This window comes from Schistocerca cancellata, chromosome 6 (assembly GCF_023864275.1).
Source record: "Schistocerca cancellata isolate TAMUIC-IGC-003103 chromosome 6, iqSchCanc2.1, whole genome shotgun sequence".
Lineage (NCBI taxonomy): Eukaryota > Metazoa > Arthropoda > Insecta > Orthoptera > Acrididae > Schistocerca > Schistocerca cancellata.
The window spans coordinates 262,054,246-262,069,960 of NC_064631.1; the positions used below are offsets into that span (position 1 = coordinate 262,054,246).

Consider the following 15,715-nt stretch of genomic DNA (forward strand, 5'->3'; position numbering starts at 1 on the left):
TGCAATTTGAAACGAGACTCGTGCGACCAGACAACATGTTTCCAGTCGTCAACAGTCAAATGTTGGTGTTGACAGGCCCAAGTGAGGCATAAAGCTTGCAGTCATCACGGGTACACTAGTGAGCCTTGCTCTGAAAGCCCATACTGATGTTTCATTGAATGGTTCACACATGGACACTGGTTGATGGCTCAGCACTGAAATCTGCAGCAATTTATGGAAGGATGCACTTCGTCATTGAACGATTCTCTTCAGTTGTCATTGGTCCCACTCTCGCAGGATCTTTTTCCGGCTGCAGCAATGTCAGTGACTATGTTTTACCGGACTCCTGATATTCACAGTACACTTGTGAAATTGTTGTAGGGGAATATCCCCACTTCATCGTTACCTCAGAGATGCTGGTCCCATCGCTCATGCGCCGACTATAACACTAAGTTCAAATGCACTTAAATCTTGATAAACTGCCATTGTAGCAGCAGTAACCAGTATAACAACTGTGCCAGACTCTTGTTGTCTTACACAGGCATTGCTAGCTGACTGCACCATCATATTCTGCCTGTTTAGATATCTCTGTATAAGAATATGCATGCCAATACCAGCTTCTTTGGCACTTCAGTGTATATTCAGAGTACTGTCGGAAACTGCATTAAGAAAGTATTAATGTTTTTAATAATAATGATGACTTATTCATTAATGGTTTTACAGTAGGTTTCAAAATTGTATTAGAAGAACTTCAGTGAAGTGGGACATTGCTTTTTTTTCTCTCTTATCACTTCACTTCAGTGGATAGCTGACTGTTCATTTTACTGTCATAATTTATGTGAATAAGTTGTTGTATACCATACTATCATTTCAATCATACTATCATTGAATTCCATTGTATTTGTAGCTGTATTGCACAACAGCCTTATCAGAAGAAAATACATCTGTGAAACTAATAATTTATGAGACACATGCTGGCCAGGACTTAACCTTCAAGAGGTGACCTTCTGAAACCTGGAAGTCAGTACTGTTCACCAATTCTGTGTCAATTTCCACTATTTTTCCCCATTAAACTGTGACAATTAAGTATTACATGTTGTGACCTCAGTATTAGAATTTTAACTAAAAATAAGTATGGTGACTTAATGTTTTGGTAACAGTTTCACAATTCAGTGTATTTAATACTATGAGATTGGAGAAGTACTGGTCAGCTCATTCATACAGCACAATAATGTTACTCACCTCCCTTGTGGTAGGCTAGTTTAATTTAATATCAGAGGTGTACTTCAAAATTAACAACAAGGAACATGGCTTGGGATCTTAAAATGCACCAAGAGGATTTCAGTTGGGCAAAGACATTGAATCTTTCTTCACCTTAAGTCCAGACTCCAAATGTTTTGTCAATGAATGTTTACAAAATGGGGGTGGGGATGTGCATCTTCTGGGGGTTTAAGAATGCTTCTTCCAAGATGCAGCCCATAAAAAGATTATGTACTTACCTGTAAGGGTTTCTTCAGCTTGCAGACACATGAACACGCAAAATATTCCTCACAACTTCATTTTTCCTACCCAGCTTGAATTTCAGAAATGGTAGTACATATCTTACACCTCTGAATGGAGTCTGGCATTATGGATTTACACTAGCTCCACTCCTCCCACAATTTTTCTACAGAATTGATTCTACGAGACTTTTCAGACCCTATGAGTCAGAAATATTATACTCTATAAATAATTTAGGAGTAAAGGTAACCGCCCTCCTAATATTAGAGGCTAAGCGTCGTCGACAAGCATATAAACAAGACTGAAGAAATCTGTCAGCTTTTGGATGTATCCTTTTCCAACCTAGAGTACTCCCCCCCCCCCCCCCCCCGCCCCCACCTACACACACACACACACACACACACACACTAAAAAGAATTCGTCTGGCTAAAATCCGGCAGTTTTCAGCCTTGCTTATGTGTTCATTGAGGACTCATCACATTACTAATCTGTGCATGGTTATTTTTACTACTAAATTATATACATTCTGCCCAAAATTTTCATTACCATAGATACTATACTTTGTTTATGTGGCACTATTTTAGTAGGAGTGACAATCCACATGTTCATATTTTCCATCCTCTCCAAATACACCTCTTTCATGAGTTGTGTTCCTGCAATTACCTTATAACATTAAGAACTTGATAGACCTACAACTTCAAAATTTCCTAAAATACTAACTGGCATAAACATGATGGCAATTTCATGAGCTTTAACACGAAACTAGTTGCAAATTACTGCTAATCTTATTCTTACCAAAGCAAACATGCGGCTGTGCATGTAACACACAGTACTTATTCCAAATTGGACAACTATTATCAATGTTAAATACACATTTTGTATTACAAAGCTTTTATTTTGTCAGTGCTACATCACTTTCCAATTTTTAGACTGTAAATCCTGAACTTCCAAATGTATACATCTGTGCATCTTTTTACGCACTTGCAAATATTCGGCCTGTTGTCTCCTCTCCTTTGCTATTTTTTCTTTTTACTTTCTGGTATGTTTTTATGAAATGACATTGAAAGCCAAATCCTTGACAGATATTACATAAATATAAAAATTACTAATGCTATGTGCAAAACAGTCTTTGCATGTGTGCTGACTTGTACAGATATCCAAATACAGGAAGCATATTCACAGTTAAACTGACTGTAGAGTTTCACACTCTTAGGCCAACAAGGGCTGATTTCTGTTCAAAAAACTGGATGTTACAAGATCCTTTATCAGATGTAAGTACTACTGATATATTTATTGTTTAAAATTAAATGTGCAATTAAAATATTCCATTCCCATAAGAACATATTAAAGACAATGCTCTGCAGTTAAACTGTTGCTACACTGTACAAACATCTAGGAAAATATGATTGTGTTAAGACTTTTTTCAAAAATTGTACAAACTGCAGTGGGTCAGTACTTCACAAAGATTGGTGCATATTATAAAAATCAACCAATAAAGGGATTTTAAAGATTTTGCTTAGAAACACAGGCATATTACTATTATTATTATCATCATCTCATGTGGAATGGTGGCATTCATAATATCAGTGTAATGGTAGAAATTATACATTTCCTTTTTACCGATATAAAGTTGATAGTTGTACAAAAAGGTAATAAGAAAACCTGTCCGCTGTCACAAACAAATCAACACTGTGGAAACCACGTGAATCTATTCTAACAAACACATATTAATCAAAAAGAAGAAACAACACTTGTGCGTACGCTCAGAAGATAAAAAAGATTAAAAAATACTGATGAAACTGTGTCTAATAATCTCAAAGAGAGTATTTATTGCAGAAACCACATCTTAATGCAGTCCAATGAAATCCACTGCAGTTCATACACAAAATTAATGAAGCAAAATTTTACACGTTGTACAGATTATTGAATTACATTTACTTAACAAAGCTGCCTCACAGTGCCCTCAATTTTTATATGCATTTTTAAGAATTTAATTACAAACGAAGACAGTATTGCACATCCATTACAAACTGATATATCAGAGAGACATCAGGCACCAGTTACATAGGCAGCACAGGACAAACAATCTTTTGGAATGCATTAACTTGCATAAATTTCAAGGAGCGTAAACAACGCAAAATTGTTGCAACAAATATTCTAAGTTTCATAACTGAATGCAAGATTAAACAGATGTTGGGCTGCTGCTATTCTCCACATATGAGAAAATTTGTACCCTGTCATGCAATTTATCATCATACTTTGGATGGCACCTGATGTTATCGGATCCTTCACTTTTACATTTTGAAGGTCCTTTTGAACATATGAAAGAGACCACCAAACATTCTGTAGAGTCAGTTTCTCAATAGTAATTTTATACTGAACAGGATTGCACTTTTTGATGTTCTAACAGTAGAGCAATGTACAATTTGGTTTAGGGAATGGCTTAAAGGGATGTTATTGAATAAATATACAAATTACCAAACTATACATCACTGTAATGGCATGTTTGCACAACCTCCCTGCCTCACTCTTTCTGCTCTCCCTCCCTCTCCCTCTCTCTCTCTCTCTCTCCCTCTCTCTCTCTAAAAACACACACACACACACACACACACACACACACACACACACACACACACACACACAGAGTCACTTAGTTTTAAATATTTGCTGTCTTGTTTGGGAAGATTCACTTCCATTAATAAATATATATATATGTACGTATCATTTTCGTAATTTTCAAATGGATTGCTATTTACATAGTTGAATTAGTAAACTGGTAGTGTTTCATGACAAGCACAGCGACATTATACAAAAAATAAATTAATGTTCACAAAGAGAATGTTACGAACCTTTTAAAGCTGCTCAAGTGCAATAATCAAAACAAAATAAACTGCGCTTCCTGTCATATAGCTCAATATGATGGTTGCAACTTAGGCAAGTCCATCATAAAAACCACTTTACACTCCTTCATGTCTTATCACAGGCTACGATCGAGCATCACAGTGAACCGAAGAACATAATCAGTAACAAACTACTTACAGCAAATGAGTTATCTCTTCAATTACGAAGAAATATTTCAATATAGCAGTTAAATGATCACATTCTTCATCATGACTCTGTGCATAAGCCCTGTTTCACTGTGTAGATAAAGATCCATCATCTGATGCTAGCACTTGTCTCAACAGTCTGTAGAATTTTGATCTGGTGATGCTAACTTCTTGCTGCGTGTTAACCGATCCAATTCAGCTGCTGCATCTGATCGCATCACTGCTTTATCTACAGATGTATGAGGTCTTTCACTCGGAAGATCTATGGGAGAAAATGGTCAGTGCAATCAGTTATAATGCAGAACCAGAACACAAAAATAAATACTGGCATGACAACTTTATTACATATGCTACAAGAGGCATTCAATAAATAATGCAACATTTTTTTCCTCAGTCAATTCGTTATACGGACATTGTGGAATGTTCCTGCTTCAGCCATAACAGTTTCATGAAGTTTAGATAGGTGGCAGCATGACATGCAGCCTACAAAATAGCACCTGTAATGGAGGTGCAATCCAAGCAGAGTGCTATCATTGAATTTCTTTTGGCAGAAAACTAGAACATCACAGATATTCATAGGCACTAGCAGAATATATACTGTAACCTGGCAATGAACAAAGACATAGTGAGTTATTGGGTGAGACATCTGTTGTCATCACAAGGTCATGCAAACCTGTCCAATCTTCTGCGTGCCAGCCGGCCACACACGGCTGTGACTCTTGCAATGTAGGAACATGCAGACACACTCATTTGAGGTGATCAACAGTTCACAATGAAACACTTCACTGCTCAACTGAACATCTCTGTTGGTAGCATTGACACACTACTCCACCAGTTGGGGTACTCAAAGGTGCAGCCCACTGGGTTCCTTGCTGCCTAACCAAAGACAATTAAGAGCAAGATCAGATTATCTGTGAAGAATTGCTTGTGTGTTACGAGGCTCGTGACAATTTTTTGTTGAACATTGTCACAGATGATGAAACACGGGTTCATCAGTTTGAACTGGAAACAAAATGGCAATCCATGGACTAGCACCATACCACCCCTCCTTTGGAGAGAATGTTCAAAGACTCATCCTTAGCCAGTATAGTCATGGCAATGGCCTTCAGGAACTCTGAAGGGGTTATTCTGTTTGATGTCCTCCCTCACAGGCAATGGTCAATTCTTAATTATATTGTGCTTCCCTTAGGACATAGATGAAATGACTTCAGCGTGTTCGTCACCACAAAAGCGCAAACGAACTTCTCCTTTTCCATGACAATTCAATGCCTCAAGCAAGTCTGCACACCCGAGAGAAGCTCACAAAAGTTCATTTGACAGTTCATCTTCATCCACCCTACAGCCTAGAACTCTCACCTTCCGACATCCATCTGTTTGACCCAATGGAGAATGCACTCCGCAGGAAGCGATACACGGATGATCGGAAGGTTATTGATACAGCAAGACGTTGGCTCCGATGTCGACCAATATATGTGGGCATATAAGTGCTGCCAATAACGGTGTGTAAGGCCATCGCACCAAATGGAGATTATGTTGAAAAAGAGGTTTTCGTATCCACAAGACTGGGGAATAATAGGGTGTACTGGAATCCTGATAAAAGCAACCTGCTTTCAGAAAAAGATGTGCTGCATTACTTACTGAACACCCCTCAAAATAATCCTAAATTTCTCTTATAGCTACATGAAGAAGGTTCACTTTCATAATGTTGCAGTGTACTCTACATTTTATGGCACAAACCCTTCAGACGTGGGTATGTCAATCACTGTCATATCCTTTCCTTAGGGGGTGCAAATCTATAAAGACATGCAGGAGAACATCTGGTGAAGCAGGAAAAGTTGCTGATAGAATAAAGCTTTGAGATGGATCAGCAGGAATACATGAATGGCCCAAGTGGAGTAAGAGAACTACACTCAAAAGACCACGATCCAGGAACAAATCCCAATTCAGTACACAGTTTATCAACAAGGTAAAATTTACTATAATGTTCTACCATCATATTTTGCAGTTTCTGACTCAACAAAATAACAGTTTTAATTCATCATATCTTTCAAAGCCAAACCTACACTGACTGAACAGAAAACGTGTCAGGAATTATACTGCAACAATATTTTCATATGTGAAAAGAATACTGGGACCCAATGAAACCATGAACAAAATGATCAAGTCCTTCAATACTTATAACAGTTGCCAATTCCGGTACAACTTTGGAAGCTAGCTCCAAAGAATATTTTCACCTCTCTTCTACATGATAGCCTTACAACAGTTAAAAAGAAAAAAAAAGAAGAAAAAATCTGGCACGAATGTGTTTACCAAAATCACAAGGTTCATGTCAGTCTCTCATACAATACCAAAATACTAATGTAAGCAAGCCAAATGGGAGATGAAACTTTACTTTCACTTACATGTTTGCTTGCTGAAGCTGTGAAACTTGCTGATTGTCAGTATCTGTGGGAAAACAGAAATGTCTTTCTATCTATTTATGACACAGTCATGTTATCAATGTTTTAAAACAGCTAACTTCTAGCAGCAAAGAAGAGAGAGGGTGGCAGGAGGGTTTATTTCAAGTTGTTTTATGCCATTCTCAATTTATTACGCTGAAAAAAAAAATGAATAACTTGTTTAATACAGGATGATTCTTATTAATGTCTAAAACCCCAAAGCGACATAGATGATGCAGAGACAAGTAATTTAGTATCAGATACATCAGGCTGCAAATGTTGGGAAATACCCCAAAACTGGATGACAAGTGTTGAACATGTGACATCACCAGATGACGTACCTCGCCACATGTGCAGTGGTTGGGCTTGTGAATCCTACCCTCGCCGGTAAGAGGCAGTGCATCACATTGCTCTGCTAGGCTACTTTTTTAAAAAACCTTTTATAGCTTATGAGCACAGAACCAAGTACACATTGAGTACAGAAGGAAAGTCTTCCAATATATGAAGATTGAAATTCTTCCAATATATGAAGATTTATCATGGGACGAATTACTGGAGAGATGTTTAGGTGGCCATACACAAATTGCGGATGAAAGTTTTAATTCCACTATTTGGCGATTAACTCCTAAATATGAAACTTCCTGGCAGATTAAAACTGTGTGCCGGACCAGGACTCTAACTTGGGACCTTTGCCTTTCACGGGCAAGTGCTTTACCAACTGAGTTACCCAAGCATGACTCACGCCCCATCCTCACAGCTTTAATTCCGTCAGTACCTCATCTCCTACCTTCCAAACTTCACACAAGCTCTCCTGCGAACTTTTAAACTGCCAGGAAGTTTCATTATCAGCGCACACTCCGCTGCAGAGTGAAAATCTCATTCTGGAAATATTCCCCAGCTGTGGCTAAGCCATGTCTCCGTAATATCCTTTCTTCCAGGAATGCTAGTTCTGCAAGGTTCACAGGAGGGCTTCTGTGACGTCTGGAAGGTAGGAGACGAGGTACTGCAGAGTGAAAATCTCATCCTGGAAAATTGGAATGGCTACACTGCACACAACTGGAGAACTATACTCACAACCTTCAGCAGACATCATAACTTAACTTTGTTATTTTTGACTGAAATTATTCAAAGAAATTCACAAAAACTGTTCGAAATATGAATGAAATGATGTCAAAATTTGATAAAATTCTAATTAATTTTGCCACTTCATTTCAATATAGTACATTTGAGGAATAACTCTGCATAACTACAAATTTACATTAAAGAATTTTAATAATACAGCTCATTTATAGTGAAATTCTTTATCATTAATTTGAAACATGGAAGTTTCATCTGATACAATCAAGACTGATCATGCAAACTCTATCTTGTACCAAATTACTTTAGGACTAATAACTCTGAAAAAAGTAGTGGGATAAGATGGTACAGTAAGCACACTATGCTTTCAGCAAATCTCATGGGCCTCCAGGCCATAGCAGTCACCCTCTGTTGTCAAACCTTAACCACCACCACCATTGCAATTCTGGATTGCATATACTGCTGTCGGAAGATTTACTGTATGCTGTAACTACACTGGTTTTAAATTCTTGTAGTTGCTGAATACTTATGTTTTATTCATTTTTATTATTCTTTGTAGTGCTTACTGTGATACTGACCATTGCCTGAAGTAAGTTTGTCAAATAATGCTTTGGGGAAATTTCATATCACTCTCTTGGCCAGGGCACTGCCAAATGAGGTCAGTTTAAAGAGACTGTTCACATTATCTATCTAAATCTGCATCTACTTCTACAAGGAACCTTACAGATGTAGTGGAGGTTTTACTCAACAATCATAATTTCTCCCTTTTCGTGATCCATTCGACAGTGGTGCATGGGATCTAGATATTCTTTTTCCTATCAGTCATTTCGCAAGATTCATGAGGAAGGAAGCAATAGGTTGCCTGACACTTCCTTGAATGTATACTGAATTCAAAAGGTAAGCCGCTCCTTGGTGCATACAATAACATCTGCCACTGGAATCTGAAGAGGATCTCTAATACATTCAAGCATACCAAATGAACCTGTGATGAAATATGCCACCCTTCTTTTTTTTTACTCTCTCTTCTGTTATTGCTTAGCAGAGAGGATAGCTCGCCTGAAGTTAATGACATCAGCCAGAAATTTTATCAAATTGATATAGTACACGTGAGACGTAAAACCATGAGACGGAATGCAATAGTGACGACGGCAATGAGAAAAAAAACTGCATGGGAGATAAAAGTATAACGGTCAGTTCGGCCCACAGGCCACAGAGCAGCTGGGGGGCTCACTTTGCCATAACAGCATAAGTAATTCCTTCTAGTCAGGAGTATATGAAATCTGTAACAATAAAATAAGGTGACATAAATAGCCAGGTCCAGGTCAGTAGGTGAGTGGGTGCAACTCAGTCCCTTGACAAGTAGAAATTGGTAGGGATCCTCAAAAGCATCAGTCACAAAGAGTATGTGAAACATGAGGGTGTCAAATGATGTAGTATGCATTATGTATGTAAAAAAAAAGAAAACGAAAACAAAGAAAATATTGGAATGAAATGTGGTGTTTACGAAAATCCTGCTGGAAACCACACAGAGGTATCTCCTAATTCAAGAACAAAGCACAATTTTCGGGCTACCAACATTTCATGAGGAATGCAAAGCACATTGATGACAGTCACTGAGTAGCTGCTAGACATCCGCCTGGTTTAAGGAGTGGTACATAATACTCCCTCCATTGCAAAAGGGAAAGCACTTTCTAGCCAAATATGAGTGCATGAGTGAGTCGGATTCAGATGATGGCTCTTCTGATAATGAATAAAAAAAAAAAAAAGAGCCTGGGAACTTACTATGTGATGAATTATGAACCTGAAGCAGTTCCCTGCCAATAAAAGGTTTATTATATAATTTCATGTTACAGGGGGTACAGGAAAGGAGGATGTTTTCAACTCTTCTTTTATCCCCAGAAACATAGCCGAGTGAGAAGAGTATAAAACACTGTCACAACATATGTCATGAGATGCTCAGCAAGAGTTGAGGTATCATTAGATACATCACCAGTAAGGAGAACTGTAATAGTTTTTGATCCTTGGCACCCTAGTAGACTATGGAGCTTGCTCACACCTGGCGTATGTTCTCAAGGAGTAGGCCATCAGACATCTCTGACAACCTCATCATTACAATCTGACGGAGAGGGGGACAAAGGTGGTGGCAGAGATGAACAAATTCTGGCTCACCCATCAGAAAGCCGAATGTGGCAAGTGATCTGTTGGATGGAACCAACGAAGTGACATCATCACCAGCATATAATTGTTATCACAAAGAATGCTGATGAGGACTTTGCCTGCAGCATTAATGTAATGACTGACTGAAGTCATTCTACATTTGGCAACCATATGTTGAATGGCTTCATTCAGTAACTATCTCAGAGAGCAACACAGACCACAGAACAAGAGGACATTAACTGCTGCAGTTCTGGTACACGGCAGTAATGTCCACTGGAGTTGTATTGAACTATCACATTAAAGCAGTCCTGTAAAGATGAGTGGGGACCATATGCTGTCCATTTCCAACAACAGAAGCCGTCACTGACTACCTTCCAATACATAAATATTTAACAAGCAACAAATATGTGATGTGGCTGAGTGCACTATTGCATTTATATAGTAGTTATGAGGTGCTGTTTCTTAAAAATCATGTTACATTAATAGATTTTAAGGGTAAACTGCTAGTTGCTGCACCCAATGTTGTTCTCTGTAGGTCTTCCAGAATTTTCACATTCCACGGTAACTTTCCTATACGCAAAACCATATTCACAAACAGCCACACATTGCCTCTGGCATTTTCCAACAGGTCATTTATATGCAATGTGAACATTAACAGACCCTGTAACACCCACTAAAAGTACTCACAAAGTTACTTTTATATCTAATTTACCCCAGTAAGTTCGACCTATTGGAAAAGTTCTCAACCAAATCATAATTCTGGTCTGATACTTATCACACATTACTACATTACTAGGAACCATGGGAAACTATCAGATGCCTTGTGGACAGGGCCAGTTTGAGAACATTTTCCACTTTTGCACCTGCCCCATCTCCTCACATACACTTTCATTCGTGTTAGTTTTTGTTACTAACTGTGATACACACTATGTACAAATCTTGCACTTTGTCACCACTGGTGCCCCTCTCAGCTTGGTGCCCCAGACAGACACCACTAATTGTGTTATGTCCTGTATAGAAACCTCACATTTGGGGTTCCCCTCTCAGTTTGGCAACCTAAGTGGCAGCTTGCATCGCTTGGGCCTTAAACTGCACCTGCTAGCGGAAGAAAAGGAACATAGAAAAATTCTTGATGCCACTGTCTATGGTATACCTGTTTGCATGGATGAAAACCGCAAGCTGAGTTTCATCATGCCTCTGCAGAATCCATCTTGATTGCTACAGATTAGATTTTTGTTCTCCAAACTGAACATAATATTTAAGGATAAAGCATGTTTCATACTTCTACAACCAACTGATGTCTGTGATAAAGGCCTATAATCGTGTAACATTGGCCAGTGAGCACTCTTGGAGACAGGAATGCCTTGCACTTATCAAGTAGCTTGGTACCTTTATCTGCACCAGCAACCAACAACACAAAGGGAGTAAGTTATTGAACGATAGTGTTTATCTCTCATCCCTCACAACCCTGCTTGGCACATACAAAGGAACATTGTACAACACTTTTTCATGTTTTCCATCCATCTCCAAAGACAAATGTATTCCCAAAGTCAAATGTGATCATGTTGACTGCTCAAATATTCTTACAATTTCTTTATTGTCACACTTGCTAACCAAAAAGATCTCTCTACCTTTCTTGACATTCCTTTTAATGTGTTGTCAGTCACACTAAAACACACAGTAACTGACTCCCTCGCCTATGCCAACCATTCTGAAAAGTCTGGGTCTGTTAATTACAATGAGATCTACATAGTCACCCTCATGAGTTGGTTATCTAACTGCTCAAAGTAATTTTAAAAAGAGACATTCAGAATCCCTCAAGAATCCATCCCTGGCACCATTTTTACTCATGTGACTCACTCATTCTACAGACGGCAAACCGAAATCTCCTATTACAGTAGCACAATAAGGAAACATGTCTGCAATATTCACAAGTTTTATGTGAAGTGTTCTGTCACTACACATTCTGAGGCAGGTGACCTATAGGGGCTTCTGATTACGACGTTTCACTCACTTTTGGTGCTTACCTTCATCTGGGTTATAGGTTACATTGGGAATTTGTAATGATCCCAGTAGATATTATCAAGTGCTTTACAGCACTAAATATGCCACCACCAGAGGCGTCTATTTTCTATACTTGGATTCCAAAGTCATTATCTGTTGTTTTAAACAGTAAAACAACATAATTACTTTGGAATTCAAGTATAGATCAGAAGTGCCAATATGAGCCACGATTTGTAGCTCTTCACACTCAGTAAGTTCAAGAGCAATCAGCAAAGTTTGTTTCTCCTGTACAGCGAAATTGACTTGAGAGAAATATGGACTGCCTACTGTCTTCCTGCTAAACATGCCTGCTATTTCGCCGAGGTGCTTCGTTATCTGCCTAAGGCAGGAACTTCCAATGATGAAAATACCAATTCTCCGCGATTTTCCAGACTTGGCAGGAAAACCGGCCGTAGGCTCAACAGATGAGACTACTACATTAGGTTAGAGAAGCTATCAAATCTCATACGGTTGCGAAGGATTTTTTCCACCAAGAGGTACACAAATCCACCACTATCCACCATTCACCCTGGATTGAGTATCGCATTTACCCAAGTGTAAGTCAATCCTGAATATAAGGCAACCCCCTATCCCCCCCTTGTCCTTAAGAGGCTCCTTGAGAAAAATTAATTTTTTCATGAATTCTGACTATCAAAATTACAAACTTTTATTGACGTAGGGTATTTGCTTAAAAAGTTAACATTACACTTACTCTACACTTAAGCCATTTATTGACTGTCTATATTTTTATAATACAAGGACAAATAAAATAAACAAAAAGAAACGGTTTACATTAATTTTTATCTTCACTGTCTTTTTGTTTATTGAGCCTACACTAGAATCTTGCTAATCCGGCCATACCTTGAACATATGGGTGCCGGATTAGTGGAAGTGCCAGATTATTGAGTGTCTTAAGTTTAGTGCAAGCACTTATGGATTATTATACTTTGTAAACATAAAGACATATTCAAATTAATGATATGAATATAATAGAGGGAAACATTCCACGTGGGAAAAATATATCTAAAAAGAAAGATGATGAGACTTACCGAACAAAAGCACTGGCAGGTCGATACACACACAAACATACACACAAAATTCTAGCTTTCGCAACCAATGGTTGCCTCGTCAGGAAAGAGGGAAGGAGAGGGAAAGACAAAAGGATTTGGGTTTTAAGGGAGAGGGTAAGGAGTCATTCCAATCCCGGGAGCGGAAAGACTTACCTTAGGGGGAAAAAAGGACAAGTATACACTCCAGATAACCCGGACGGTGTGTTACACTGTTGCGAAAGCTAGAATTTTGTGTGTATGTTTGTGTGTGTATCGACCTGCCAGCGCTTTTGTTTGGTAAGTCTCATCTTTCTTTTTAGATATATTTTTCCCACGTGGAATGTTTCCCTCTATCACACACACACATATCCATCCGCATATACACAGACACAAGCAGACATTTGTAAAGGCAAAGAGTTTGGGCAGAGATGTCAGTTGGGGCGGAAGTACAGAGGCAAAGATGATGTTGAAAGACAGGTGAGGTATGAGCGGCGGCAAATTGAAATTAGAAATTAGCGGAGATTGAGGCCTGGCGGATAGCGAGAAGAGAGGATATGCTGAAGGGCAAGTTCCCATCTCCGGAGTTCTGACAGGTTGGTGTTAGTGGGAAGTATCCAGATAACCCGGACGGTGTGTTACACTGTTGCGAAAGCTAGAATTTTGTGTGTATGTTTGTGTGTGTATCGACCTGCCAGCGCTTTTGTTTGGTAAGTCTCATCTTTCTTTTTAGATATATTTTTCCCACGTGGAATGTTTCCCTCTATCACACACACACATATCCATCCGCATATACACAGACACAAGCAGACATTTGTAAAGGCAAAGAGTTTGGGCAGAGATGTCAGTTGAAGCGGAAGTACAGAGGCAAAGATGATGTTGAAAGACAGGTGAGGTATGAGCGGCGGCAAATTGAAATTAGAAATTAGCGGAGATTGAGGCCTGGCGGATAGCGAGAAGAGAGGATATGCTGAAGGGCAAGTTCCCATCTCCGGAGTTCTGACAGGTTGGTGTTAGTGGGAAGTATCCAGATAACCCGGACGGTGTGTTACACTGTTGCGAAAGCTAGAATTTTGTGTGTATGTTTGTGTGTGTATCGACCTGCCAGCGCTTTTGTTTGGTAAGTCTCATCTTTCTTTTTAGATATATTTTCCCACGTGGAATGTTTCCCTCTATCGCGCACACACACACACATATCCATCCGCATATACACAGACACAAGCAGACATTTGTAAAGGCAAAGATGATGTTGAAAGACAGGTGAGGTATGAGCGGCGGCAAATTGAAATTAGAAATTAGCGGAGATTGAGGCCTGGCGGATAGTGAGAAGAGAGGATATGCTGAAGGGCAAGTTCCCATCTCCGGAGTTCTGACAGGTTGGTGTTAGTGGGAAGTATCCAGATAACCCTTGGTGCACGACCAGCACATCTTGGCGCAGTGTTACACCGTCCGGGTTATCTGGATACTTCCTACTAACACCAACCTGTCAGAACTCCGGAGATGGGAACTTGCCCTTCAGCATATCCTCTCTTCTCGCTATCCGCCAGGCCTCAATCTCTGCTAATTTCTAATTTCAATTTGCCGCCGCTCATACCTCACCTGTCTTTCAACATCATCTTTGCCTCTGTACTTCCACCCCAACTGACATCTCTGCCCAAACTCTTTGCCTTTACAAATGTCTGCTTGTGTCTGTGTATATGCGGATGGATATGTGTGTGTGTGTGTGTGTGCGCGCGAGTGTATACCTGTCCATTTTTCCCCCTAAGGTAAGTCTTTCCGCTCCCGGGATTGGAATGACTCCTTACCCTCTCCCTTAAAACCCAAATCCTTTTGTCTTTCCCTCTCCTTCCCTCTTTCCTGACGAGGCAACAGTTGGTTGCGAAAGCTAGAATTTTGTGTGTATGTTTGTGTGTCTATCGACCTGCCAGCGCTTTTGTTTGGTAAGTCTCATCATCTTTCTTTTTAGATATATAAAGACATATTCATTTTCATAGAAAACTTAGTCCTTGAGTGTTTACACTTAACAGAACAAAAAGCAGGCCACCCCTGAATTCCATGTGTAGGCTGCACCTGACCGTACACAATAAACATAGCATAGCTTTGTTGCAGGTCCTCTAAACCCTCCCCAGTACAGTCATTTGACGACACACACAATGGGCACCAGACGAGACTACCAGGGAACACTACTCATTATGGCAGTCACAGTCTTGATGTAAACCAATACCGTCATACAACAAATATCAGAAAACACGATATTAGAGACTAGACAGACCGCAACACTTGTAAATTAATCTTCATTACAATAAGTGACGCTGCACAAGTCCCATCACACCCATTAAATGACATGAGCTTCTCTTCTGATCCAAATTTGAACCCACTGTTAACCAAACGAATCTTTCACGTCTGATCGACACTCGACTAGGCATAA

General features: G+C 39.3%; 1 protein-coding gene across 1 annotated transcript in view; it reads right to left on the reverse strand.

Moving 5' to 3' along the window:
* Positions 1 to 2,344: 2,344 nt before the first annotated feature.
* The window catches only part of LOC126191432 (cytoplasmic dynein 1 light intermediate chain 2), a 99,651-nt gene continuing 86,280 nt past the window's right edge, over positions 2,345 to 15,715 (reverse strand). The window contains exon 10 of the mRNA XM_049932308.1: positions 2,345 to 4,788. Within this exon, the coding sequence (XP_049788265.1) occupies positions 4,658 to 4,788 (131 nt within the window). The 3' untranslated portion in view covers positions 2,345 to 4,657. The remainder of the gene's footprint in view (positions 4,789 to 15,715) is intronic.